Below are 27,112 nucleotides of genomic sequence, written 5' to 3' on the forward strand. Positions count from 1 at the left end.
CCATTTATTTGCAAGTGTACATATATGTGGGATCTTGATGTATAGTTGATTTTTTAAAATTTATACATTTAGTATTGTATTTAGAGTTTTCAAATACACACTAAAATATTCTAAATATTCTCATCACAGATTATCTGAAATTGAAGATAAGATTTTAATTTTTTCTTTTTTCTTCTTTTTCCTTTTTCTTTTCTTCTCTTTTTTTTTAAACCATCATCCTAAAACAAATCTTTTGAGATACCTACTCTTCTCAGTTTGGTATGTATCCTTCTAGGCCTTTTCCTTTGCATTTATGCACATATCTATACTCATAGAAAATTTGTAGTACTGGTTTATGGACTTGTACTACTACTTGTACTTGCCACTCTTTTTCTTTTTAAAATTTTGATAATTTGTGGAAGAAAGGAGGTAACTCACCATTTTAACTAACATTTCCTTTATTGCTGAAGAAATTGAGAATTACGTTTGTCTATAGTCACTCTTATAATGAATTGCCTGTTTATAGTAATCCTTTGTGAATGTTGCTTATATTTAGAATTATTTTGATGTTAAATTTATCATTATTTATTTGTGGCTCTCTGTGTTTATATCTGTTTTAAGCTACAATGGCCTTCCCTACCCCCAAGGTCACCAATATAATCATCTAGCTTTTCTCTAAAGACTTTGAATTTTGGTATTTAATTTCTCCATAATTTACATTTACAAATAGTATGAGATATGGATCTAGTTTTATTTACTAATTCATAGCTGCCTTGCCATTTTTGAGTCATACTGTAAATTAGGCAAAATGTATCTGTTCACGTAATGAAATACTAGATGCTTAATAACTGTTGAATAAATGGATCTAAATACCAAACCTGAGAAGTACAAGGGAAGGTATTATTATTCCTCATTTACATATGGTAAAATTTATGTTCAAAGAGGCTGCATTAGCCAAGCAAAATCATATAGAAACAAAATGATAGAACTTTGCTTCTAGTCCAACTTGCTATATCTGCTCTTTTAAAAAAATAGCTCAAAACTAAATCTGGGTAAAAAGCCACATTTTGGCGGTGGGAAAGCAAGGGGAATCAGTGAGACAAATGGAGAACCACGTATGTGAAAGGTAGGGAGAAAACCAGAAAGTGTTGCATCATAAAAGACAAGGAACATGAGCTTAGGGAGGAGTGATTATCCACATCAAATTGATGCCCCAAGCTATCCCATAGAAAAGGACAGGGCCCCTACACTGCAAGTAGGTAGTGAAAACACAAGAGGCAATGCCATTGTGTTCTATGTGAATTATGCTCTTCGAGTTGTGTTACACAGTGATCCTAGAATGAGAACAGAGAAAAAGTTGTGACTGAGAGTTTACTAGCTACCTTTGAGAATATAATGCCAGTGGGTGGTGAGGAATTATGCTGATGGAGTATATTTAACCCATTGGACAAATAGTTGCCTCAGTGTGATTAAGTTTAAGAAGACTCTACAGTAGGGGCATCTGGGTGGCTCAGTCGGTTAAGCATCTGACTTCGACTCAAGATCCCAGGGGCCTTGGGATCAAGCCCCACATCAGGCTCTGTGCTGAGCAGGGAGTCTGTTTGTCCATCTCCTTCTCCCTCTCCCCAGTTTGTGCTCTCTCTGTCTCTCAGATAAATAAATAAAATCTTAAAAAAAAAAAAAAAAAAGATGGGTTGCCTGGGTAGCTCAGTTAGTTAAGCATCTGCTTTCCGTTCGGGTCATGATCCCAGGGTCTTGGGATTGAACCCAGCTTGGGCTCCTGCTCAACAGGGAGCCTACTTCTCCCTATTCCTCTGCCTGCCATTCCCCTTGCTTGTGTCAAATAAGTAAAATCTTTAAAAAAAAAAAAAAAAAAAGACTCAAAAGTAGACAATTTGCTAGAAAAGCTGCAAGAAACAAATGTTTTCGGAATAACACTGAGAATTCAGCATCAATTAATAGTATCTGAGTTCAACAAATACTTTTTTTAGCTATTGTGAAGATCAGTTGTTATAAAATTTCAATAGTGATTTTTTAAATGGCATGAATTATAAGATGATATCCACAAATATTCACAAATTAATGGTATTGGAAGGGAAAAAAGAATATATTAAAAAATTATAGGAATTGAGATTTTGCTGCTTATCACTCATGATTGTGTTTGAATCTTTTTTCAGGTGACTCTATTAGGGACCCATTTATCCCCCGAACTACCCAGATACTGTTGGAATATCAACTAGGGAGATGGGTGCCACGTCTTCGTGAACCACGAGATTTATATGGTGTCTCTTCTTCTGGTCCACTGAGCCCAACACGGTGGCCATACCACTGTGAGGTCATTGATGAAAAGGTCCAGCATATTGGTATGTTCTTAATTTTTGGAATTCAAATTTTAGCAAACTTACTTTGCCAACCTTAATTTTAATGAGGAAACTCATGGTCTTAGATTAGTACGTTCCAATAGGAACGTGGGATCCAAAGCCCCAAGTAGACAGATGACTCTTATCAAGCAACCTATGGAACAGGAAAATATTTGCAAACCACATATATGATAAGAGGTTAATCTCTTTTTTTTTTTTTTTATTTATGATAGTCACACAGTGAGAGAGAGAGAGGCAGAGACAGAGGCAGAGGGAGAAGCAGGCTCCATGCACCGGGAGCCCGACGTGGGACTCGATCCCGGGTCTCCAGGATCGCGCCCTGGGCCAAAGGCAGGCGCTAAACCGCTGCGCCACCCAGGGATCCCTAATCTCTAAAATACATGCAGAATTTCTATAACTCAGTAGCAAAAACAGTAATAACTAAATTTAAAAACAGACTGAGGAGTTGAATAGACATTTCTCCAAAGAAGACATAAAAATGGCCAACAGGTGTGTTTATTGGCTTTTTATGTCAACTGTCTGATAAAATCCTTTGCACATTTTATGATTTGTTGTACTTATTGTCATCTTCTTGATCAGTGTTTTCTATGTAGGCAGATCAGCTTACTGTGTCATATATATTGCATACTTTTTTTCAGTTTGTCATTTGCCTTTTATCTTTAGCATGCAGAATTTTTAAATTTTTATGTAATCATTTTGTCTATCACTTTTTGTGGCTTCTGGGTTTTGAAATTCTCATGTTTCTCTTAGTTCTATTCAAATTGTATTTTTTGTGATTAAAGTTTTCATCCATCCCCAGGACATTTTGATACAAGAAGCAAGCTCTCAATCCAGTTCTGTTAACCATCTGGCCACTTGTTTAAAAATTATTATTTTCTGTAAGCTGGTTGGAAATGCCACAATTAGTGCTAAACTTTTAGGTCTAATTTTGAATTTTATTCTATTCTGTTAACTTATCAATATTATGGCATGAATTTTAAAGCTTTTAGCTAAAGCTTTAAAACTACAAACTTTGTTATATAATAAACTTAGTTCACACTATTACTTTATTTTTTTCAAAAATTTTCCATTTTTTAGGCTACTTCTACCAAGACGTTTCTCCAAAGATAAATGTGGCCAATAAATACATGAAAAGAGGGGATCCCTGGGTGGCTTAGCGGTTTGGCGCCTGCCTTTGGCCCAGGGCGCGATCCTGGAGTCCTGGGTCAAGTCCCGCGTCAGGCTCCCGGCGGAGCCTGCTTCTCCCTCTGCCTGTGTCTCTGCCTCTCTCTCTCTCTCTCTCTCTCTGTCTCTATGTCTATCATAAATAAATAAATCTTAAAAAAAAACACACATGAAAAGATATTCAATATCTTTAGTCATCAGAGAAATGCTAATTAATACCACATTGAAATAACACTTTACAGCCACTGGGATGACTGGGATCGAGGTCTGATAACATGTGTTGATGAGAAATAAAACATATGCCCTCCAAAAAACTTATGTGTACTTGTTAATATGGCAACATTGTTCACAATAGCCAAAAGGAGACAACCCAAATGTCCCTCAGTGGATGAGTACTATGCCATGGAAGTCAGAGGAGACTACATTTTACATTTTAACTTAAACTAAGCATTGTTGACTGTATGGAGCATAACCTGCTGGTGGGTGTATACATTGGTTGACAGCTTTGCGTTGTCAACTAAAAGTTAAGTTATATATGTCCTAAAATTTAGAATTCTTACCTCAGAATCTATACCCAAGAGATTTGTGGGCACATGGGCTCCAAGGAACATGTATAAAGCTTTTCATAGCAACACTGTTATAAATAGCCCCAACCTGAAACAACCTGATGCCCATTATAAGTAGAAATGGATAAATTGGAGCACTTTTATGTAGCATTTTAATGTATTCTATAGCAATAGAAAAGAACACATTACAGCAACACACCACAAGATGGACTGATTTTACAAATATGTGAAAAGCAGAGAAGAATATGTATTATGTAATTCAACTTATGTAAGTATAAAAATAGGCAAAACAAAGCTATAGTTTCATTTCAATAATTATGTAGATATATTTATGAATATATATATGAATACTCAGATTATAAAATTATAAAGGCAAATGAAGAAGTAATTACATTATAGTAAGGTCAATGGTTATATTTCAAAGGGAAGAAGAAATAAATGATTAGAAGGGGGTATGAGTGGAGATCCGAGGGGCTGGCAATGTAATAGATCTTGATCTAAGTGATATATGCTCTGTGATAAAGCACAGAACTGTATTTCTTTGGTTTTGTACTTCTCATAAGTATGATTCCTCATAAAGGTTTTGTTTAAATATTTGGTTTATTTCAGGCCATGTGAGTTATGGGTAGAAGTATGTTTCAGTAGATTTTAAAAATGAGCACAAATAATTGGCAAAAAAGTATTTCATAATAGAATCTGAAAATAGACTAGCACATTTAGACCAAATTATTTTTTATAAAGTCACCAAAGCAATCCAGTGGAGATAAGTCTTTTTAATAATTAATACTGTAACAACCTGATGTCCATGTAGCAAAACAATAAACCTTGACCTGTACCCCTCTCAGCACAAAAAAAAATTAATTCAAGATAGATCATAGGCCTGGGCAGCCCGGGTGGCTCAACGGTTTAGTGTTGCCTTCGGCCCAGGGCGTGATCCTGGAGACCTGGGATTGAGTTCCACGTTGGGCCCATGCATGGAGCCTGCTTCTCCCTCTGCCTGTGTCTCTGCCTCTGTGTGTGTGTGTCATGAATAAATAAATAAAATTTTTTTTTAATTGAAAAAAATAAGATAAGTCACAGGCCTAAATGTCAAAGTTAACATCATAATGCTCCTTGAAGAAAACATAGGACAGTATCTTCATAACCATAGGATATGAACAGTTCTAGAGAGGACCCAGAAAGGAAAAAGAAACAATAATAATAAGTTAGACTTCATCAAAATTTAAAACTTCTCATCAAAAGACATATTTAACAAAATGAAAAGGCAAGCCACAGTCTAAGAAAATATTACTGGCACATACCTGACAACATGGGTGCAAACTATACGAAAAATCCCTACAAACCAATAATAAAATGAAAACTAATTAAAAATGAGCAAAAGAGTTGAATAGATATTGCTCAAAGGGGAAGACATATAATGGCTGATAAATGTGGAAAAAATATTAAACATGGGAAATGAAAATGAAAATCACAGTGAGATACCACTTTACACGAGGATGGCAGAGTTTTTAAAAATTTTAAAGGCTGACAACTCCAAATATTAGAATGTAGAACTGGAACTAGAGTTGGTATGAGTGTAAAATTGTGCAACCACTTTGAAAAAAGGTTCAGCAATTTGTTTCCTTTCTAATAAAAGAGAATGGACATCTATGTATTTGTCAAAACTCATTGAACATACAATAAAGATTTGTACATTGCATTATATGTAATATGTAAATTTTAGAGCAATAGCATGCAAGTATTGACCTAGGTCTCAAAAGTCTTTGTGTACTTCTACTTTCTCTTAAACCCTATCCAACTACCATGGAACAATCCATAGCTAGCTTGCTGGATAGTTGAAAGAGAGAAAGCCTGGATAGTTAAGCCCTGCGTGAAACACTAAATTTTAGCCTAGATATACCAATGAATAGTTTGAAAATATACAATAAAAATTTCGCATTTTATTTTGAAGTAGTATTCAAACAAAGTTTTCTCTTTTCTCCCCAGATTGGACTCCTTCTTATCCTGAGCCAGTGTACACCCCAACAGGCCTAGAGATGGAACCCCTTTATCCAAATTCCAAGGAAGATACTGTGGTTTATCTAGCTGAAGATGGTGGGTACATAATGAGACATGTTGCTATAAAATATAATTTGGTACCTGGATTCATCCCTTAATTATATTTGCTTTACTATTTATAATGGAAACTACAGATTACCAGGAAGTCCTGATCTCTATCAAGATGTTTGGTTACAGATTGATTCAGATGTGGATTTAGTGCTAATTGTATTCTTGAAGGTGTACTGCAGTTTATGCAAAGTTACTTTAAAATAAAATATATTGCTCACTACAATGGAGGATTATATTTAGAAGGAATTATGCTTCATGTCAGTTTTCAAAGATAAATCCAGGGTAGTGTTCTACAACTATCGTTGCCTCTCTATTCATAGGTCACATTCATGAAATCTTCCAGATGACTTTTTGTTTTGTGCCAGTTTGATGCTTTCTTGAGATTGCACCTTTAAAAGGGTTTCAAAAATACCCCACCCTGCAACTAATATCTAAGATTATATTTCAGGACAGTGTTCTTAATGGCCAGAATCAATATTTGTACTTTGAGAACTCTAGTAATGCAAAATCTCATATCTGTTTTATGATAGTATGTAATAATCAAACATAGGTGTCTCAGCCTATATTCTAAAAGTGTTTTATACTCTCAAACTCTCTAGGAGTGTTGCTCCTAAAGCACCCATGTAAGGAAGTAAGGGACTCTTGCACCATTTCACCATCAGAGTTCTATATCTTAGCAAGAACTTCCAGAGAATATATATATAATCTAAAGGGATGGCAAAACAGAAAATTTTACCAGGATTGTTTCCTATGTAGTAAGCAATTCTAGAAATTATATACTCACATATTTTTTAACAACTAGAATAAAGACAAGCATCCCTGATTTTTGTATTTAATTTCAAATATTTACATGGCTAACCTGCCTTAGAACTTCCATATGTAACTTAAATAAGATCTGATAAAATATTAAAATAGTTGAGGTGAGTCAGTCAGGGTCTTGTCAAAAATGGGATGGCATACTTGGAGTAATTTAAGAAAGTTTAATGGGAGTATAACTTACCAAAGTGGACAGAATTAAGGCAGACTAACAAGGGTTGGTAAAGCAGCATAGGACTGTCTATAGAGCAAAATCATTGTGTTTCCTAGGCCTGAGAGAGCCAGATGTGTAGCATTAGGAGAGGGAAGTCCCCAAACAACTGGATGTATAGAATTTTCGGTTCCTATTATTTTTTCTAAGGATGGTTTCTTTTTTAAAGATTTATTTATTTATTTATTTGAGAGAGAGTGAGTGTGTGCACAAGTAGGGAGAAGGGCAGAGGAAGGGAGGGGGAGCAGACTCCCTATTGAGAAGGGAGCCCAACACAGGGCTAGATCTCAGGACCCTGAGATGATGACCGGAGCCGAACCCCAGAGTCGGATGCTTAACCAACTGAGCCACACAGGTACCCCTAAAGATTTTTTTCCTTAAAGATGTTCCATTGTCTTGTGACATTTACTGTCTTTATTAAAAAGATAACCATAATTTTTATCATTGTTCCCTCTATGTATGATGTGTCTTTTTCTCTCTGGCTGTTTTCAGCAATTTGACTATGATCTGCCTAGATTTGGATACCTTTATGTTTATCCTGCTTGATGTTTGCTGAACTTCGTAGGTCCATAGGTTAATAGAGTTGAGATTTTTTTCAAATTTGAGACCTTTTCAGTCATTATTTCTTTTTTTCCATATTATTTGTTCTCTTCTGTCCTTTGGAATTCCAATTACACAGATGTGGGTTTCTAGCTATGTTCTACATGTCAGTGTATCTTTTTTTTTTCTTCTCTGTCCTTGAGTTTGGATTAATTGTATTTAATTTTTCTTTTAGTTCAGAGAGTCTTTCTTTTGCAATATCCAATTTTTCTTAAAACCATCTAATTAATCTTTAATTTCAGTTATTGTATATTTTATTTCTAGAATTTTCATTTGGTTCTTTTTTTTGTAGTTTGGGAGGTTTTTTGAGACTATATGCCTATTCATTATCTTTATCTTTTCCTTTAAGTCTTTAAATATATGTATATATATTCAAAGTCCTTTGTTAATCCCAACATCTGGATTATCTTGGGGTGTGTTGAAAGTGTGTGTGTGGGGGGGGGGGAGGTGTGTGTGTGTGTCTGAACATGGATCATATTTTCCTTGCTTTTCTTTGTGTTTCATAATTTTTCTCAATCATATGCAGGCCATTGTGAAAGATACCTAGTTGGAGTCTGTTCTTTTTAAAAATTATGCTGAATTTTGTTCCAGTAAGCAGCTGAATTGCTGGCAGATCATTTTACTTCCTTCAGCCTTGGTTTTGTTTTATTTTATTTTATATTATACTATTTTATATTTAATTTTATTTTATTTATGTATCTGATCTGAAGGCAGTTGCTTAACCAACTGAACCACCCAGGCATCTTGGTTTTATTTTTATTTTTTTTAATAAGGGCAAATCTAATTTCCTTTTGTCTTAGTCATTTAGTTCTAGGTCATGGTCCTTACCCTTGGATGTGGTACTTATACCTAATATGCAGCCTTTCTGGAGTCGTGATTGAATGCCTGAGGTAGTCAACGAAGCCTTTCCATTCTGGATAGTTTAGAAGTACAGTATATTTTCTAGAATTGCATATCTAATATCTCAGTCCCACAGTAACACACTCTTATCTTGCTGAGTCTTATCCTGTGTTTATATAGCCAAGCCCTTAGCCAAGGACCAGGGAACCACCACTGTAGACTGTTGAGGCCCTATGTAGCTTTCTTATCTCTGGTGTCCTGCCTTGTAAGTTTCAGCAGCCTTAAGCAACAATCTTGCCTCCTCAGCTCAGTAAGACTGCTCTGCTATTTTTAAGTGCCACTTTTTAAAGATGTAGTTAGATGGTATTTCCAGGAAGAAAGGCTAGGGTTAGACATGGCCTTATTTCATGTATTTATTTTTTTCAAACATTCTATATAGTTCTAGTCTGTGTGTTATCCATATATATGAAAACAATTCATTTTCTTTGGTCTAGCTTTATAGATATTTATAGTGAAAGGGCAAGTTCAGGACCAATTACTCCATAATAATCAGAAGCAGAATAAACATTTTTAATATGAGAAATACATGAAATTATTTGGGGCATTACTTTTCTAGTCTGAATACTCTTAGACTTTTGTATTTCAAGAAATCTGTATGTTAGTGTCAAATTACTTTAAAATTTAAAATCTTTAGTGATACTTCAGTTATATTGTGGCTTCAAGCTCTCTATATATAGAATATATACTTTAGACATGGTTTGATATCTTTATAGTATCTTCTTCTATCATCAGCTTACAAGGAACCCTGTTTTGTGTATTCCCGAGTAGGGGGCAATCGAACACCCCTGAAGCAACCTGTGGATGACTATGACAATACTTTGATGTTTGAAGCAAGGTTTGAGAGTGGAAATCTACAGAAGGTAGTCAAAGTGTAGGTTTTAATTATTTTTATTTGAGGAGCTAGACCAACTACTTATTATTTTCTGTATTAGGTACATTAAAGTTTTAGTATTCACAAATGAACTGCAGTTCCTTGAAGTATGATGCAAATTAGAGACAGGTTCGAATTCTGGACTCAAATACTCTGAACCGGTTTCTATACTGTACATTTTTAATTTGCCAGTGTGAACTGTTATACAGACACATGCACTGCTTCTCAAACTTTTTAATGGAATGGTGTTTGGGATGAATGTTCCGTAAAATATGTTTAGGAACATGTGTATATCCAAGGTCATTCTTTAAAAAATTTTTACTATCAAAATATTTAAGTACAGAAAATAAAACAGTTCTTCATTAACCGTCATATACCCTTCACTAGATGCAACAGCTATGGTTTCGCATTATTCATTTCATCTATTCTTAGGTCACTGTTGATAATACACAGTACACACAAAGGAAGTACATAGTGCTGATGGAATAGAAGGTTACTTGGTAAAGAAAAAGTCACAACTAACCCAGTAAGACTGTGTGTGTATACGTGTATTAAACAAATGTATCAATAAAACTATTTTTACCTTTATTTAAGTATCCTCAGTGACTAAGTTTGGAGAATGCAAATAGTTACCAATACAATCCTTGAAGAGTTTCAAATTTTTAAATGCATGTAGTTATATTAATTTATATGTTTTAAACCTTTCTCAGTGATAGTGTTTCAGATCTTGAGACTATGAATCCAATAGAAAACAGGAATATATATTTGAAGTAAAAAAAACAAAACAAAACATTGGACTTTGAGTTTCAAGAGCTCTTTAATCATTATTTTATAGGAAACATAATTGGGCTGAAATAAAGAATTTTTCATCAAATGCTCATTTTAATGTGCTCTCTTGAATTACAAAAAAATAAAAAGGCCTTTAGAAAATTAGCATAGAAGCAGTTTCACATCCAATAGAAGAGAAAATTTCAGAACTTTTATTACTTGCTATTGGATGCTGCCTAAATAAGCAGTTTCAGGGGAAATAAGGCTTTCTGCGAATAGGTAAAAGTAAAATAATCTTCCTTATTTAATTTAAATGTCATTTTTACATTTTTATGTGTTCTTTTTCCTTCTTTTTTGTGTATTAGGGCTGAATATGAATACCAGTTGACTGTGCGCCCTGACCTCTTCACAAATAAACATACCCAGTGGTACTATTTCCAAGTCACTAATACCCAAGCAGGAATAGTCTACAGATTCACTATAATCAATTTCACTAAGCCTGCTAGCCTTTACAATCGGGGTATGCGCCCACTGTTTTATTCTGAAAAAGATGCCAAGACTCATAATATTGGCTGGCAGAGAATAGGAGATCAAATCAAGTATTATAGGAACAACCAGGGACAAGATGGGCGCCATTATTTCTCTCTTACATGGACATTTCAGTTTCCACACAACAAAGATACCTGCTACTTTGCTCACTGCTATCCGTATACTTATACCAACTTGCAAGAATATCTTTCCAGTATCAATCATGACTCAGCACGGTCAAAGTTTTGTAAAATACGTGTCTTGTGCCACACAATTGCTAGGAACATGGTGTATGTCTTAACAATCACTACTCCCTTGAAGAACACTGACTCAAGAAAGCGAAAGGCTGTGATTTTGACTGCCAGGGTACATCCAGGAGAAACCAACAGCTCTTGGATCATGAAAGGCTTCCTAGATTATATTTTAGGAGACTCAAGCGATGCGCAGTTGCTTCGGGACACTTTCATCTTCAAGGTGGTACCCATGCTGAATCCAGATGGTGTGATTGTGGGAAATTATCGTTGTTCCTTAGCTGGACGAGATTTAAATCGTAATTATACATCTCTCCTAAAGAAATCATTTCCTTCTGTTTGGTATACCCGGAACATGATCCGTAGGTAAAATAAGCCTCAGATTACCTCTCTGTTTATTTAGTAAACTCAGTAGTTAGATTTTTGCTTCTACAGCTCACTCATTTTACTCTAGCTTTTAAGATGGCTTAACTGATAATTAAACTCTGGCTACTTAATTCTTTGCTCATTCGTTCCACTCTTCTTTCTGGCATTATGCCACTGGATTCACTAGCCTTTTCTTAAATAATGAATAAATTTCTAAAACATTTTAATGCTTTGTGAAACTAATAGTTAAATTTGCATATCCCAAATGAAATGTGATTTCTTGCTAAAGCTAAATGTAGCACTAATGTTTACTTTGGGATGCTTGAGTCTCTTACATGTAAAAATTAATTCTGTCTCACTGGGTCTGCTGGCACTATGTTGATCATACCTTGGTCTATGATGAGCATTTTTTTTATTAAGTTTTTAATTTTAAGTCCAGTATAGTTAACATACAATGTGAAATTAGTTTCAGATATACAATATAGTGATTCAGCAATTCTGTATATTATTCAGTGCTCATCATGATAAGTCTACTCTTTAACATGATAAGTCTTTTGACCATTAGGTTATATAGTTATTAAAACTTTGATGAATAATAGTCTTATATTCCCCCAGAAAAATTGAAGCTTTAAATTTTCCAAAGAATCTAGAACAGCAAATGCACATAATATATAAATATTTGTTGAATGGTTGAACTCTTTAATAGATTAAGATAATAACAATCAGGCATGTGCTAGAACAAAAAGATTTATTAGAGTCACAGAACCCCATTCCAAGTCCAAAGTCTCAACTTTTTTGCTTAAGAGTGTGGAGTGGAGTTAAAATATCAGATTGGAATCCTTCTATATCATTTGCTAACTGTGATCTTGAGCAATTTAAAAACAATCTAAACCCCAGTTTTCTCATCTAAAATGGTAATAATGATACTTAACACACAGGAGGATTAAATCAGAATATTATTAATAAAGTACCCCAAATAAAATATGGAACATTGAAAGTTCTAAATGTATTCAGGTCAGGGTTAGCTCAAATATAAAAAGAAAACAATGTTAATGAATCAGATACAGATGTAAAGACTCTTTGTAAACTATTTAGGATTATTCACATATTTACAAAAATAAGCGCTATTGTAGAGAGTGTTTATAGCTGATCCCATTTTGTTACCAGGGCCCCCAGTGCAAGTACAAGAACTCCGTTTCAGGGCTGAGGCCCTCTAGGATACCTCCAGTCCCTCATCCCTCAGAGGAGTTGACAGGTTTCAGAAACATGGAGAAGCATGACTCCATGCTTCTCAGTTCAGCCTCAACTTTCACTTCCATGTTAATCCTTTTATCTGCTTAGGCACAGAGGGAGTGAAGTACAGATCTCCACAGGAAACACTGAAAACTCTTGCTTTCATAAGCCTCATAAATTTGGACTCCAGGATTCCCGGCAGTTATCTGAGAAATGTTAGGTGATAAGAAACAAAAACAAAAACAAAAACTAACAAAACATGACTTCCTTATTTTCCTGGGGTTGGCAAACAATAACCAAGAAGGCAAAATGCAATGTGATATCCTAAGTTGGATTCTGGGACAGATAATAAGACATTAGTAGCAAACTAGTGAAATCCGTAAGATTGGGAGTTTAGTTACTAGTGGTGTACCAATGTTGGTTTCTTTGTTTTTGAACACTGTACCATGGTTATGTGATATGTTAACGGTAGGGGAAACTGGGCAAGGGGTATATGTTTATGCTCTACTACCTTTGCAAAGTTTGTGTACTCTAAAATTCCAAAATAAAAAAAAATTATAAGAAAGGGAGCTGATTAGAATATCTATAATGTCTACTTAGTGCTCTTTGACATTAAGGGTTTCTGGTCCAACAGAAGATGGATTATAGGCCAAGGCCCTTTGGCTTGTCTCTATGGAAAATACTTTAAATGTCTCCATTCTTCTCAGATTACCTTGTAAGGTTAAGGCAGAAATCTATTCAGTAAGTTTCAGAAAGACTTCCAAGAAAGAAAACTACCTTAATGCAATGAATCATAGGTAGGTAAGCAGAATAAGAAGTCACATATATGTGGGAAGGAAAGCAGCTGTAGGTATATCTAAGATTTAGTATATTTAAAGAATATGAGAATAAGAAAGTTTCAGTAAGTTTTAGTATAGGATGCTTAGTATAAGATACTTAGAATATCTTAACCTGTGGGTAAGAAAAAAGACCCAAACCATTTCTCAAGTGATTTAAAATTCATGTAAAATTATAGAGACCCTTTGGAAGGATGTAATGACATATCTTTGGGAGTCACTCAGAAGTTTATTTGGACTTAAATGTAAGAAACTGAAATATCATTTAAATTGGGGAAATACTGGTTTTAAAATGTTCAGCATATTTCATATTTAAGGCCCTAACTTGATAATCTTGCTTTATAATCCACTTAGTTTTCTAAAAACTTGTAATGATCATTTAGTGGCTTTATGCAGTTTTAGGTTATCAATTAGAATTTATTGGGCACCAGATGAGAAAAGGGTAATCAATCAATACATGTAACAGACCTCACGCTGGGATTTCACTGTAGTTTAAAGGAGTATTATTCCTAATCGAAAACTATGCTTTGAATGTTTTGATTTTAGGTTTTAATATTTTTGTTTTAAAAGTAATACATTTCATATTACTACAAACACCATTGCTAACCTTTTGGTATTTATCCTTCCAGGCATAACAGATAGTATGTGTAATATTGATTATTTAAGTAATATAATACATAAAGTTTATAAATATGAAAAAAGGGGGGCAAAAAATGCCCATCACCCTACCACCTTAACACCACTACTTTTTTAAAAAAATAAATTTATTTTTTATTGGTGTTCAATTGGTCAACATACAGAATAACACCCAGTGCTCATCCCGTCAAGTGCCCACCTCAGTGCCCGCCACCCAGTCACCCCCACCCCACCCCCCGCCCACCTCCCCTTCCACCACCCCTAGTTCGTTTCCCAGAGTTAGGAGTCTTTCATGTTCTGTCTGCCTCCCTGATATTTCCCACTCATTTTTTCTCCTTTCCCCTTTATTCCCTTTCACTATTTTTTATATTCCCCAAATGAATGAGACCATACAATGTTTGTCCTTCTCCGACTGACTTATTTCACTCAGCATAATACCCTCCAGGTCCATCCACGTCGGAGCAAATGGTGGGTATTTGTTGTTTCTAATGGCTGAGTAATATTCCATTATATACATAAACCACATCTTCTTTATAACACCACCACTTTTTAAAAATCTTTTTAAAGCCTCTCAAAGTTACTTAATTAATTTTGAGTCAATTAATCAGTCAGTTTGGGGGGATATTTTTATTGCTTTAATTTTCATTGAATGCCTAAGCTATGCAGACTAAGAAATGTATAATAATTTCCTTATTTATTAGAAATTTACCAGAAAAAATCCAAACTTTGTTACCATTTTTCTGAGTGATATTTACCGCTTTAATTAAGGGTTGTGTAATAATTGGCTTCAGCACCAAGTTGTCAGGTAGCCAATTTTTAACAAATATTTGGGTACCTGTGTGCATAGCACTATTCTAGGTGATTTAAAGCATTACTTATCCTTAACAAGATTAAATATCAAAAATATGAAAACTTTCCAAGGCAAGTGTCAAGGAAATCATAACACCAATACTATGTGCTCCAAGAATACAAAAAAAGAAAGAAAGAAAGAAGAAAGAAAGAAAGAAAGAAAGAAAGAAAGAAAGAAAGAAAGAAAGAAAGAAAGAAAGAAAATAGTGAAAGGGAATAAAGGGGAAAGGAGAAAAAATGAGTGGGAAATATCAGAAAGGGAGACAGAACATGAAAGACTCCTAACTCTGGGAAATGAACTAGGGGTGGTGGAAGGGGAGGTGGGCGGGGGGTAGGGGTGACTGGGTGATGGGCACTGAGGGGGACACTTGGTGGGATGAGCACTGGGTGTTATTCTATATGTTGGCAAATTGAACACCAATAAAAAATAAATTTATTGAAAAAAAAATCTGTGGTCTTAACTAGTTAGAAAGTGAGACATGAAGTCAGCCTTGAGGGCTGAGGGGCAGTATTTGAACTCACAGAGATGAATAAAGAAGATATTCTAGTCAGAAAGAATCTCTGTGAAAGCTAATGGGCCAAGTAGGAGAGAGCTGTTTTTCTGTGTATAGTGGAAACCAGAATAATAAAGCAGAGGGAGCCTGTTGGAGAGTCTTGGGAGTAAGGTAAATTTTGTCCTTATAATAGAAGGTAAGCATTCATATTTTATGTATGGCTAATAGGAAATTATTGTAGGTGTCTTAAAATTGTTAATAATATGCAGTGTGGATAAGAGAAAGAAGTTGAAAGCAATGATATAAGAAATTCTGTTTATTTGGATATTAGACTTGTAAATCCATAGTTATACGCATAGAAAAATGCAGAGGTAAAATTTATTACCTTGCTCCTTTTTTTTCTCGGTAGATTGATGGAGAAACGAGAGGTTATTTTATATTGTGACCTTCATGGCCATAGTAGAAAAAAGAACATCTTTATGTACGGCTGTGAAGGTAGTGATAGATGTAAAGCATTATACTTACAGCAGCGAATCTTTCCACTTATGCTAAGCAAAAATTGTCCAGATAAAATAAGTACCATTTAAGATGATTAACTTTTCTTTTATTATATGTTGCCCATGTGAGACTGCAGGATAGATCACTTTATTCCGTAAACTGCTTTTTTTATATATTTTGACTGGCTTATACAATTGACCATAAAAAAGCAACTATGTGGAATGTTTAATGACCAATAATTTGAAAATGTGAAGAAAAATACGTGCCTTGTCCTACCACCATTCCTAATGATGGAAGACTGTTTTCCTCCTAAGGTCAGAAATAAGGCCAGTATAGCCACCCTAACCCCTTCAGTTTAGCCTTATGCTGGAGGTTCAAGTGCTGAAAGGCAACAGAAAGAAATAATAGACAGACACTCTGGAATAAAGATGGCATGATTTTCTTCATAGAAAACCCAAAGCAATGCACCAGAAAAACCTCCTAGAACTAATAAGTAGGTTTAGCAATGTCCTACACAACAAGGTCCACCCTCAGAAACGAACTACATTTCTATATACACACTGAACAACTAGAAACCAAAACTGAAAAAAATATAATTTACTGTAGCTTTAAAATAAATACTTGTGACTGCAAAGGAATAACACAGGGAGTTTTTTTTAGAGGTGATGGAATTGTCCTATATCCTGAGTGTGATAGTAGTTACACAAATCTACACATGTGTCAGACACATAGAGTGAAACACAAGCTAATTTTATTGTAAATAAAATCGCAAAATTTTATAGATACTGACATTCTAACAATCTTTCAGGACAGCTTTCCAATGATTTAAGCTTGTGAAAATAAAACATCCTTATTCTATTCAAAACATCTACATTAATCTTTATTCCTAACCATTTAAGCCCTTTCATATAAGTTTTTTAAAGTATAAGAGCTTATCCCAACAGTATCAAAAATTAATCAGTGGGGTTTGAATGCATATGTCATATATAAAAAGTAAAACGTATTGCTGGCATTCAAATCTGTACTTCTGAGAAATGTAAATATATCATCCTCAAAATGAGTGATTTCCACTGGTTTAGAAATAAAAGCAGCCCCTGAAGCTTTAGAGAGAATTACTGCTTTTGTATTACTTTCTCATTTTCAACCCTACTTCCTGAGGAAGACCTTGTACTCAGAAAAACACGTTTTCTCATTTTTATTCGCTTCTTTTTAGTTTTCGTTCTCAGCTTGCAAGTTTAACGTTCAGAAGCGAAAAGAGGGAACAGGCAGGGTAGTAATGTGGAAAATGGGAATCAAAAACAGCTTTACCATGGAGGCTACTTTTTGTGGATCTACCCTGGGTAAGACCAAGTGTTCTCATTCATGGCTCTCAGAGCTTTAAACCAAAGAAACATTTTTAATGTGAGGTTAATAATGTGGACAGTGTGATAGTGAGCACTTTCCTCCTACTTAAATGCATGCTGGTATCCAATCACATGTTTATATATAAGGTAGGATGAATAAACAAACTACCATTCTGTGTATCTCCAGCTCATCATTTCCCTTGGTTTAGAAAAGGAAACATTAGCATATGGAGAATACCTAACTGGTTATACCATGAACTAATCTTTAGTTACTTGTTTTCATCTTGTTTCTAAGAAGGAGTCCTTACAGATGACTTGTGATTTCAAGAAAAAGCAATGCTCACTCATACGTAAAACATCAGAAATGTTTGGGCTTTTTTTTTTTAAGATTTTATTTTATTTATTCGACAGAGAGAGAGAGCGCACAAATAAGGGGAGCAGGCAAAGGGAGAGGGAGAAGCAGGCTTCTCTCCCAGCAGGGAGCCTAATGCAGTACTTCATTCCAGTCCTGGGATCCTGACCTGAGCCAAAAGCAGACAATCAAGCTCAACCGACTGTGCCACCCAGATGCCTCAGTATAGAAATGTTTTTAGTGGATTTGCTATTTGCAAGTCAGATTTGCTATTTGTTGGTGGTTCTTTGAGAGAGCCAGTTTATATTTTAACAGAAGCACTCAGTTCTTTGAGAAATCTTTTAGTCACATCCAGTTTACCCTTAGAATATTCCATATTAAGATATTGTTATATTTTTAGAAAATTTATTGACTCAAAGGCAAGTGCTAGTAATCCACATATATAATTTGTTTTTTAAAGCACCTGAAACTGGGCAGCCCCGGTGGCTCAGCAGTTTAGTGCCGCCTTCAGCCCAGGGCATGATCCTGGAGACCTGGGATCAAGTCCCACGTCCGGCTCCCTGCCTGGAGCCTGCTTCTCCCTCTGCCTGTGTCTCTGCCTCTCTCTGTGTGTCTCTCATGAATAAATAAATAAAGTTTTTAAAAAAAATAAAAATAAAGCACCTGAAACTGATAAAACATTATCTATGATGATGAAAACATTAAAATATTTACCCAAGTTTTTCACTAAGTGATTATGAGTGAGTTTATAGCTGGTAACCAAGTATTCCATAATTCCTGATTAAATTTTCTTCTGCCTTACAATATAAACTAGTCAGCTTTGATCCAGGCATGGAGAGGGAATGAGAGAAAGCAATAAGCTGTTAAATGACCTGACCTAGAGAAGAAAATCCGAAGGACAGGATACAGAATCATATTAGATATTTTGTTTATTTATACTCTCTGTTGTACAACTTAGGTCTACCTGTTAAGGACAAATGATTAACTCATTCTCAGTGGTGGATAAACCTATTGATGTTTTAGGTAATAAACGAGGCACTCATTTCAACACAAAAGACTTGGAGTCAATGGGATATCATTTTTGTGATTCTCTCTTGGACTATTGTGATCCAGACCGAACCAAGGTAAGCAAAGTCCATTTGCTAAAGCATCAAACTCCAGTTTATCAGATAACATAACCTAACTCTAAGGGCCAATGGCAGTTTTTTCTTTTAATATCCGACCAGTATTTGGGGTTTCTGGTACTTGATAGACTCCTAGCTATGATTCTAGATATCTAGAAATATTCAATTAGTTTAATTAGGAAATGGAGTTAATTTATAATTAATTTATCATTTTCCCCTAGTATTATCAGTGCCTGAAAGAATTAGAAGAAATGGAAAAACACATAAACTTGGAAAAAATCCTTGAGGATTCAGATACTTCTCTTAAAGAAATTACATTGGATATAGAGTCTAGGTAAGTCAAGATGGTGAATGTAACATAACTTGTGCTCTTTTACTGTGCTCTTTATAACAGTAGGACATAAAATTCTCAGTCTCAATGAAAATCCCAACTATAGCTGGAGGAAAATTTTTTCCATGCAGTTTACTTTGGCCTGACTTCATCAAGACTTCAGTTATTTAGTCAAGTAATATTAATTGAGCACCTATTATGTACTGTATGTGAAAGACATACTCCAATTTTTAAATTTTTATGTTTAAAATATTTTTTTAATAAAAATTTTATTTATTTATTCATGAGAGACATAGAGAGAGAGAGAGGCAGAGACATAGGCAGAAGAAGAAGCAGGCTCCATGCAGGGAGTCCGATGTGGGACTCGATCCCAGGACTCCAGGATCATGCCCTGGGCCAAAGGCAGATGCTCAACTGCTGAGCCACCCAGGCATCCCAAGAGATTTTTAAGTATATGAGAGGGAAAGTGAGTAAGCAAGAGAGAGTGCATGAACTGAGGGAGGGGCAAAGGGAGAGGGAGAAGCAGGCTCCCTGCTCAGCTTGATCCCAGGACCCCAGGATCACAACCTGAGCCAAAGGTGGATGATTTACCAAAAGAGCCACCCTCAAATTGTTTTTAATGCTGACATTACTCACAGAGAATCGACACATTTATAGAGATGCCACTACATACTCTAAATTAGTGAATAATAAATGCAAAATGTAATGCTAAGGGAATGTTGTTGGAAAAATGAAGGTACTAATTTCATACAGTTTCCTGTAGGAAAGACAAAACAAATATTTGATTCTTTTCCTCTCCTTATAAATTTTTCAGACTTTGAATTAGTGCCCCTGCAACCCCCAGAGGTGACTAATAAGTGTGTTTGCAGATGGAAAGTATCGTTTTGAACTCATGGATTTGTTTATTTTGATGTGTTCCAACTTCAGTTGTTTTTCTAATACTCTAAGATGCCTAGAACTATCAGACATTTACACTTTATAATATTTACAAATTCATCTGTAATGTTTACCTTTGTAAACATTCTTTTTATAATTAGAACCATTCCAATAATAGGATAAAAGTTACAGCTGAAATTTTAAAATGCCACCAAAATATTGCTATCTATTTTTTATACTTATAGAATTAAAGTGATAAATAAAATTGTAAATATAAATAAAATATAAATAATAATTAAAGTAATTTTATAATTATTACATCAAAGTTATTTATTATTATTTTTTTGTAGTAGCCGAGGCTCTGACAGTTCAGAATCCAATGAGTCTCAGAATTATCTTCTCAAGTTAACTTCTCAGGTATGATTGAAAATTTCTGCCTATTATATGGATATACTAAGTAGGTACTTATTGTGACTAGCAATCTGACAAAAGAAATGCTTGCAGTTGTATAATTATTGTATAGCAAGAATTATTAGTTTTTTGATTATGGAATATATCTTTAAGTCATAGAATTTTCTAACCTTAGGATTTTTAACACCCTTACTCCAAAGATCCAGAAGATTATTTCTCAAAAGCCACACCACTTGTTAATGAGAGGTGGTAGCATAACATACATCACCTTACTGCAAATCCAATGTTCATTTATTCATTTATTTAATGACTATATATTGAGCTTCAGCTGTGCTGGGGATATAGCAGTGAACAACAAAATGAGACAAAAATCCTCTTTCATTGCTTATATTCTAATTGGTAGAAATAAAAAATAATGAGAAATAAGTAAAATATATGATGTGTCAGGTAATGATAAGTGCATAATGAGGAAATTAGGAGGAGTAGGGATTGCAGGCGGTGTTAGGTAACCGAATGTTTATGCCCTCACCAAATACGTATGTTGAAACCCTAACCTACAACATGATGGTATTAGGAGGTGACCAAGACAAACTAGGACGCTGCTCTCTCAGTACCAAGTGTGTGGTGCTGCTGTAACAAATACCTAAAACTGTGGAACTGGATAATGGGTAGAGGCTGGCAGAGTTTTGAAGTGCGTGTTAGAAAATGCTGATATTGCCACGAAGGGACTTCTAAAGGTGATTCTGGCAAGAGCTCCCAAAGAAGAGGGGGAGCAAGTTTCCATCTTAAAGAATACACAAATAATCATGTACAGAACATTGACATAAATATGAATATTAAGGGTGATTTTCATGAGGTCTCAGATGGAAATGAACATGTTATTGGCTGAGAAAATTTCAATCCTCACCACAAAATGGTAAAGAATTTGGCTGAATTATGTTCTAGTGTCTTATGGAAGGTAGAGCTTGTGAGTGATAAAAGTGAATATTTAGCTGAGAAGATTTCTTTGTAAAGTGTTGAAGAGCAACTTGATTCCTCCCAACTGCTGATAGTAAAAGTACAAGGAGAGATAAAGGAAGAAGGAATTGTTGGGCAGAGAGGAACCAGAAAGTGAAGCTTTAAACAATTCTCATGCTGCCATATTACAAAAAATAAGAATGTGTTTTCAGAACATGAGAGACTCATAACTATGGGAAACGAACTAGGGGGGGGTGGAAGGGGAGGTGGGCGGGGGGTGGGGGTGACTGGGTGACGGGCACTGAGGGGGGCACTTGATGGGATGAGCACTGGGGAGTTATGCTTATGCTCTATGTTGGCAAATTGAACACCTATAAAAAATAAATTTATATTAAAAAATAAAAATAAATAAATAAAAGAATGTGTTTTCAGAAGAGAAGAATGTAGAGGATCAACTATTTGTTAAGGAAGTCAGTGTGTGTGTGAACCACAGAACCAATCAGCCACCCCATCAGGGAAACTGCCAGTTTGCACTGAAGGGCTTGGCGAGAGGACAGAGTGAAGGAAGGCTGTCATGCTCCTTGAATTTTACCGGACAGTATCATAGATCCATTTCCAAAAGTGCAATGTTCTGCAAGACAATAAAAAAGAAGGCCTCAGAGGTAGCTTAGAGGTTATCAGGGCCACTACCACCTAGATTTCAACAGGATAGATGGCCTGCAATTGAGGCCAACAGGATATGATGGCAGGCTGCCTGGAGCCATGAGCTACATTGTGGGCAGTGCCCCTGGCAGAGAGCCAGGCATGAGCAGCACCCTGTCAAGCTGTGAGGGTGACGTTGATACCCCAGTAGGTCCAGAAGGCAGAGCATTGAGCTAGTGAGGATTATTGTTGAGCCTTGAGATCTTGTCGAGTTTGTCTTGCCAGATTTTAATTTATTTGGGACCCATCACTTCATCCTTACTTTTCTTTTTCTCCCTTTGGGAATGTCTGTCCTATACCTGTCCCACCACTGTATTTTGGGAAGCACATAACTTGTTGGAATGGAATGGGGTGGAATGGATGCATTTTTCATGAGAGAAGAACTTGAATTTGAGGGCCCCGGAACAGAATGCTATGCCTGAATGTTTCTGTCTCCCCTAAATTCATATGTTGAAGTTATCATGCCCAATATGATGGTACTAGAAGGTGGGCCCCTTGGGAGGTGATTAGGTCATGTGGGCAGAGCCCTCTAATTGGGATTAGTACCTTATAAAAGAGGCTTCAGGGATCCCTGGGTGGCGCAGCGGTTTGGCGCCTGCCTTTGGCCCAGGGCGCGATCCTGGAGACCCGGGATCGAGTCCCATGTCGGGCTCCCAGTGCATGGAGCCTGCTTCTCCCTCTGCCTGCGTCTCTGCCTCTCTCTCTCTCTCTCTCTCTCTCTCTCTCTCTGTCTTACTATCATAAATAAATAAAAATTTAAAAAAAATAAATAAAAGAGGCTTCAGAGAGACCCCCAGTCCCTTCTGCCATGTGAGGATACAATGAGAAGTCTGCAGCCCAAAAGAGAGCACTCACCTGACCATACTGACACACTGATCTCAACCTTTTCCCAGTAGAACTATGAGAAAGAAATTTCCATTATTTCCAGCCAACCAGTCTGTGGTATTTTGTTATAGCAGCTGAATGGAATAAGACAGACATATTAGTTGTCTATTGCTGAGTAACAAATTACCCCCAAGCAGCAGCTTCAAACAACAAATACTTATTATCACACCATTTCTGTGATACAGGTGTTTAGGAGTGGCTTTGCTGGGTGCTTGCTTCTGTCTAAGGTGTCTCAAAAGATTGCAGTGAAGGTGTTGGTTAGGCTCTGGTCTCATCTGAAGGCTTGAGTGAAGAAGGGGATCCGCTTTTAATCTCACATACATAATTGTTGACAAAATTCAGTTCTCTGGAGGCCATTGGGATGAAGACCTCAGTCCCTGATTGGCTGTTGGCCTTTAGTAGAATATCCAATAAGTCACTGCCACATTCAGTGTTGCCAAATTTTGTTCTATGTTTTTTCTAGGAGTTTTATCCTTTTAGGTCTTACTTATAATTTTGAGTTAATCTCTTTAATTGTATTTATTTATTCATGAGAGGCAGAGAGGCAGAGACACAGGCAGAGGGAGAAGCAGGCTCCATGCAAGGAGCCCAGTGTGGGATTCGATGCCAGGACCCTGAGGTCACACCCTGCGCAGAAGGCAGACACTCAACCGCTGAGCCACCCAGGTGTCCCATGAGTTAATTTTTGTATTTAGTATTGGGCAAGGGTCCCAATTTCATTCTTTTGCAAGTGAATATCCAGTTTCCTGAGCACCATCTGTTGAGAAGACTGTCCTTTCCCCCATTGAATGGTTTTGGCACCCTTGTCAAAAATCATTTGACCATGGGCAGCCCAGGTGGCTCAGTGGTTTAGCACCGCCTTCAGCCAAGGGCGTGATCCTGGAGCCCCGGGATCAAGTCCCACATCAGGCTCCCTGCATGGAGCCTGCTTCTCCCTCTGCCTGTGTCCGTTCCATTCTCTCTCTCTCTCTCTCTCTCTCATGAATAAATAAAATCTTTTCAAAAAATCATTTGACTATTTTTGCAGGGATTTATTTATGGGCTCTTTATTCCTTTTCATTGATCTGTATGTCTGTCTTTATGCCAATACCACACTGATTTGATTACTATAGCTATGTAGTAAATTTTGAAATCAGAAAATACAAACCTTCCAGTTTTGTTGCTTTTTTTTTTTTCAAGATTATTTTGGCTATTTGGGGATTCATATATTAGAATATTAGAATGGATTCTTCTCTCTGCAAAAAAAGTGTCATTGGGATTTTATTTCATTAAATCCATAGGTTTCTTTGGGTAGTACTAATATTTTAATACAATTAAGGCTTCCACTTCACGAACAAGAGGTACACTTTCATTTATTTATGTCTTTTTTCTTTCAGTAGTATTTTGTAGTTTTCATTGTATAATTCTTTCACCTCCTTGATTAATTCTTAAGTATTTTATTCTTTTTGATGCTGTTGTACATGTGATTTTTTGTAATTTCTTTTGTCAAATTATTTTGTGTATAGAAATGCAATTGATTTTTGAGTGTTGACTTTGTATCCTGCTACATTGCTGATTTAATTTATTAGTTCAGATAGATTTTTTGTGGAATCTTTAGGGTTTTAAAAATATAAGATCATGTCATCTACAGAGATCATTTTCTTATTTTCTGATTTCAATGCCTTTTATAAAGTTTTCATGCTTAATTGCTCTGGCTAGAATTTCCAGCATTGTGTTGAATAGAAGTGATAAAAACAAACATCCCTACCTTGTTCCTGACCTTAAAAGAAATGCTTTCATCCTTCATCATTGAACATAATGTTAGCAGTAGGTTTTTCATACATGGCTTTTATTGTGTTGAGGTAGTTTCTTTCTATGACTTGTTTGTTTGAGTTTTTAAGATATTTTTTATTTATTCATAAGAGACACAGAGAGAGAGAGAAGCAGAGTCACAGGCAAAGGAAGAATCAGGCTCCATGAAGGGAGCCTGATGTGGGACTCGATCCCAGATCTCCAGGATCAGGCCCTGGGTTGGAGGTGGCGCTAAACCACTGAGCCACCTGGGCTGCCTGTGTTTGGGATTTTTTAATCATGAAAGGGTGTTGGATTTTGTCAAATACCTTTTTCCATCAATTGAGATAGTCATATGGGTTTTTTTTTTCCTTCATTCTGTTGATGTGGTGTTTGACATTGATCAATTTGGTATATTGAGCCATCCTTGCATTCCAGGAATAAATCCTATTTGGTCAGTATGTACGTCCTTTTAATATGCTGCTGAATTTAATTTGCTAGTATTTTGGTGAGGATTTTTTACATTAATGTTCATAAGAGAGACTTGTCTATAATTTTTTTTTTCTTGTAGTGTCTGTCTGGCTTTGGTAGTAGAATAATGCTGACCTCATAGGAGTTATAGGAAGTGTTCCATCCTCTTCAGTTTTTTTTCCTAAGATTTTATTTATTTATTCACGAGAGGAGGGGGTGGCAAAGACACAGGCAGAGGGAGAAGCAGGCTCCATGCAGGGAGCCCGACATGGGACTCGATCCCAGGACCCCAGGATCACGCTCCAGGCTGAAGGCAGGCATTAAACCACTGAGCCACCCCGGGATCCCCCATCCTCTTCAGTTTTTTTAGAGAATTTTGAGAAGGACTGGTATTAGTTCTTCTTTAAATGTTTGGTAGAATTCTCCCATGAAGTCATCAAGTCTAGGGTTTGTTGTTGTTGGGAGATTTTTGATTACTGATTCAAATTTTCTTTCTTTGTGATGTAGTCTTTGTGATGTAGGTTTTGTATTTCTAAGAATTTGTCCATTTCATCTAGGTTATCTAATTGTTGGCATATAATTGTTAATAGCAAGTCTTAATAGATTTTTAAAGATAGCTATCTTACAAATACCTTCTCTGATCACAACAGGATGAAACTACATTAATAACTAGTTCCCTTCTTTTACATATATTAGTCTCTTAAATTATATGGAAAACAAAAACTACTCTTAAAACCATTGTTACAAAAATATACTAGCTTTTATAATGCCCTGTGTTGTTACCTTGAGATCTTTATTTCACTCTAAAGTTTCAAGTTAGTGTCCATTGTCTTTTCATTTCACCTTGCATGACACCCTTGAGCATTTCTTGCAGAATGTGTCTAGTGGCCACAAACAAAAGCTGAGTGAATTCATCTGGGAATGTGTTAATTTCTTCTTAACCTTTGAAGGACAATTATGCCATTGTTGAACACTTTGAATATGTTGGTGCCCTATCTTCTGGGCTCCAAAGTTTCTGATGAAAAATCTACTAATAATCTTTGTTTTAAGATTTATCTTAGAGAGAAAGAGAATGTGTGCCGGAGGAGGGACAAAGGAAGAGAATCTTCAAGCAGACTCTGTACTGAGCACAGAGCCTGATGCAGGGCTCAATCTCATGATCCTGAGATCATGACCTGAGCTGAAACCAAGAGTCTGAGGCTTAACCAACTGAGCTATCCAGGCACCTGGAGAAACCTATTAATAATTTTATTAGGATTCTTGAATGTAACAATTTGCTTTTCTCTTGCTACTTTCAAGATTCTCTATCTTTGAAAGTTTGGTTATAACGTGTTTCATCATAGGTTTTTGAATTCATCTTACTTGGAGTTCATTGAGCTGCTTGGATATTTACATTTATGTCTTTCATCAAATTTGGGAAGTTTTCAGACATTATTTCCTCACTCATTAGCACTTCTTTTTTTTAATATTTTATTTATTTATTCATGAGAGAGAGAGGCAGAGACACAAGCAGAGGGAGAAGCAGTCTCCACGCAAAGAGCCTGATGTGGGACCCGATCCCAGAACTCCGGGATCACGACCTAAGCCAAAGGCAGATGCTTAACTGCTAGGCCACCCAGGTGCCCCTTGTTAGCACTTCTGAGTTGCTGATTCTCCAGCTCAAAAGCTGGGATATATGAAGTGAAAACAAAACACAGGATCTACTTACCATCCTGCTGCTCCTCTGTTCCTGATGAGGTCCCTTACCAGTCTGCCTTCTTCTTTCTACTTTTTAAAGTTTCTTATGTTTATTTTGTATATAATACCCAGGGTTTTTAGTTGTACATAGTGAGAA

At 36.0% G+C, this 27,112-nt stretch overlaps 1 protein-coding gene across 19 annotated transcripts in view; it reads left to right on the top strand.

The window, feature by feature from the left end:
- The window catches only part of AGBL3 (AGBL carboxypeptidase 3), a 65,320-nt gene that overhangs the window by 3,296 nt on the left and 34,912 nt on the right, over positions 1–27,112 (top strand). For 9 of the 19 annotated variants that reach the window (XM_077850007.1, XM_077850006.1, XM_077850004.1 and 6 more), the window contains 9 exons: positions 2,157–2,342; positions 6,077–6,184; positions 9,459–9,597; positions 10,731–11,510; positions 15,968–16,130; positions 17,270–17,396; positions 18,775–18,875; positions 19,097–19,209; positions 20,433–20,499. In XM_077850007.1, coding sequence (XP_077706133.1) covers positions 2,157–2,342; positions 6,077–6,184; positions 9,459–9,597; positions 10,731–11,510; positions 15,968–16,130; positions 17,270–17,396; positions 18,775–18,875; positions 19,097–19,209; positions 20,433–20,499 — 1,784 coding nt within the window. Of the gene's footprint in view, positions 1–237; positions 259–2,156; positions 2,343–6,076; positions 6,185–9,439; positions 9,598–10,730; positions 11,511–15,967; positions 16,131–17,269; positions 17,397–18,774; positions 18,876–19,096; positions 19,210–20,432; positions 20,500–27,112 lie in introns of those variants that run through there. The other 10 variants (XM_077850001.1, XM_077849998.1, XM_077849999.1 and 7 more) reach the window with 6 other exon arrangements.

The sequence above is a fragment of the Canis aureus genome, chromosome 15 (genome assembly GCF_053574225.1).
Source record: "Canis aureus isolate CA01 chromosome 15, VMU_Caureus_v.1.0, whole genome shotgun sequence".
NCBI classification, from domain to species: Eukaryota; Metazoa; Chordata; class Mammalia; order Carnivora; family Canidae; genus Canis; species Canis aureus.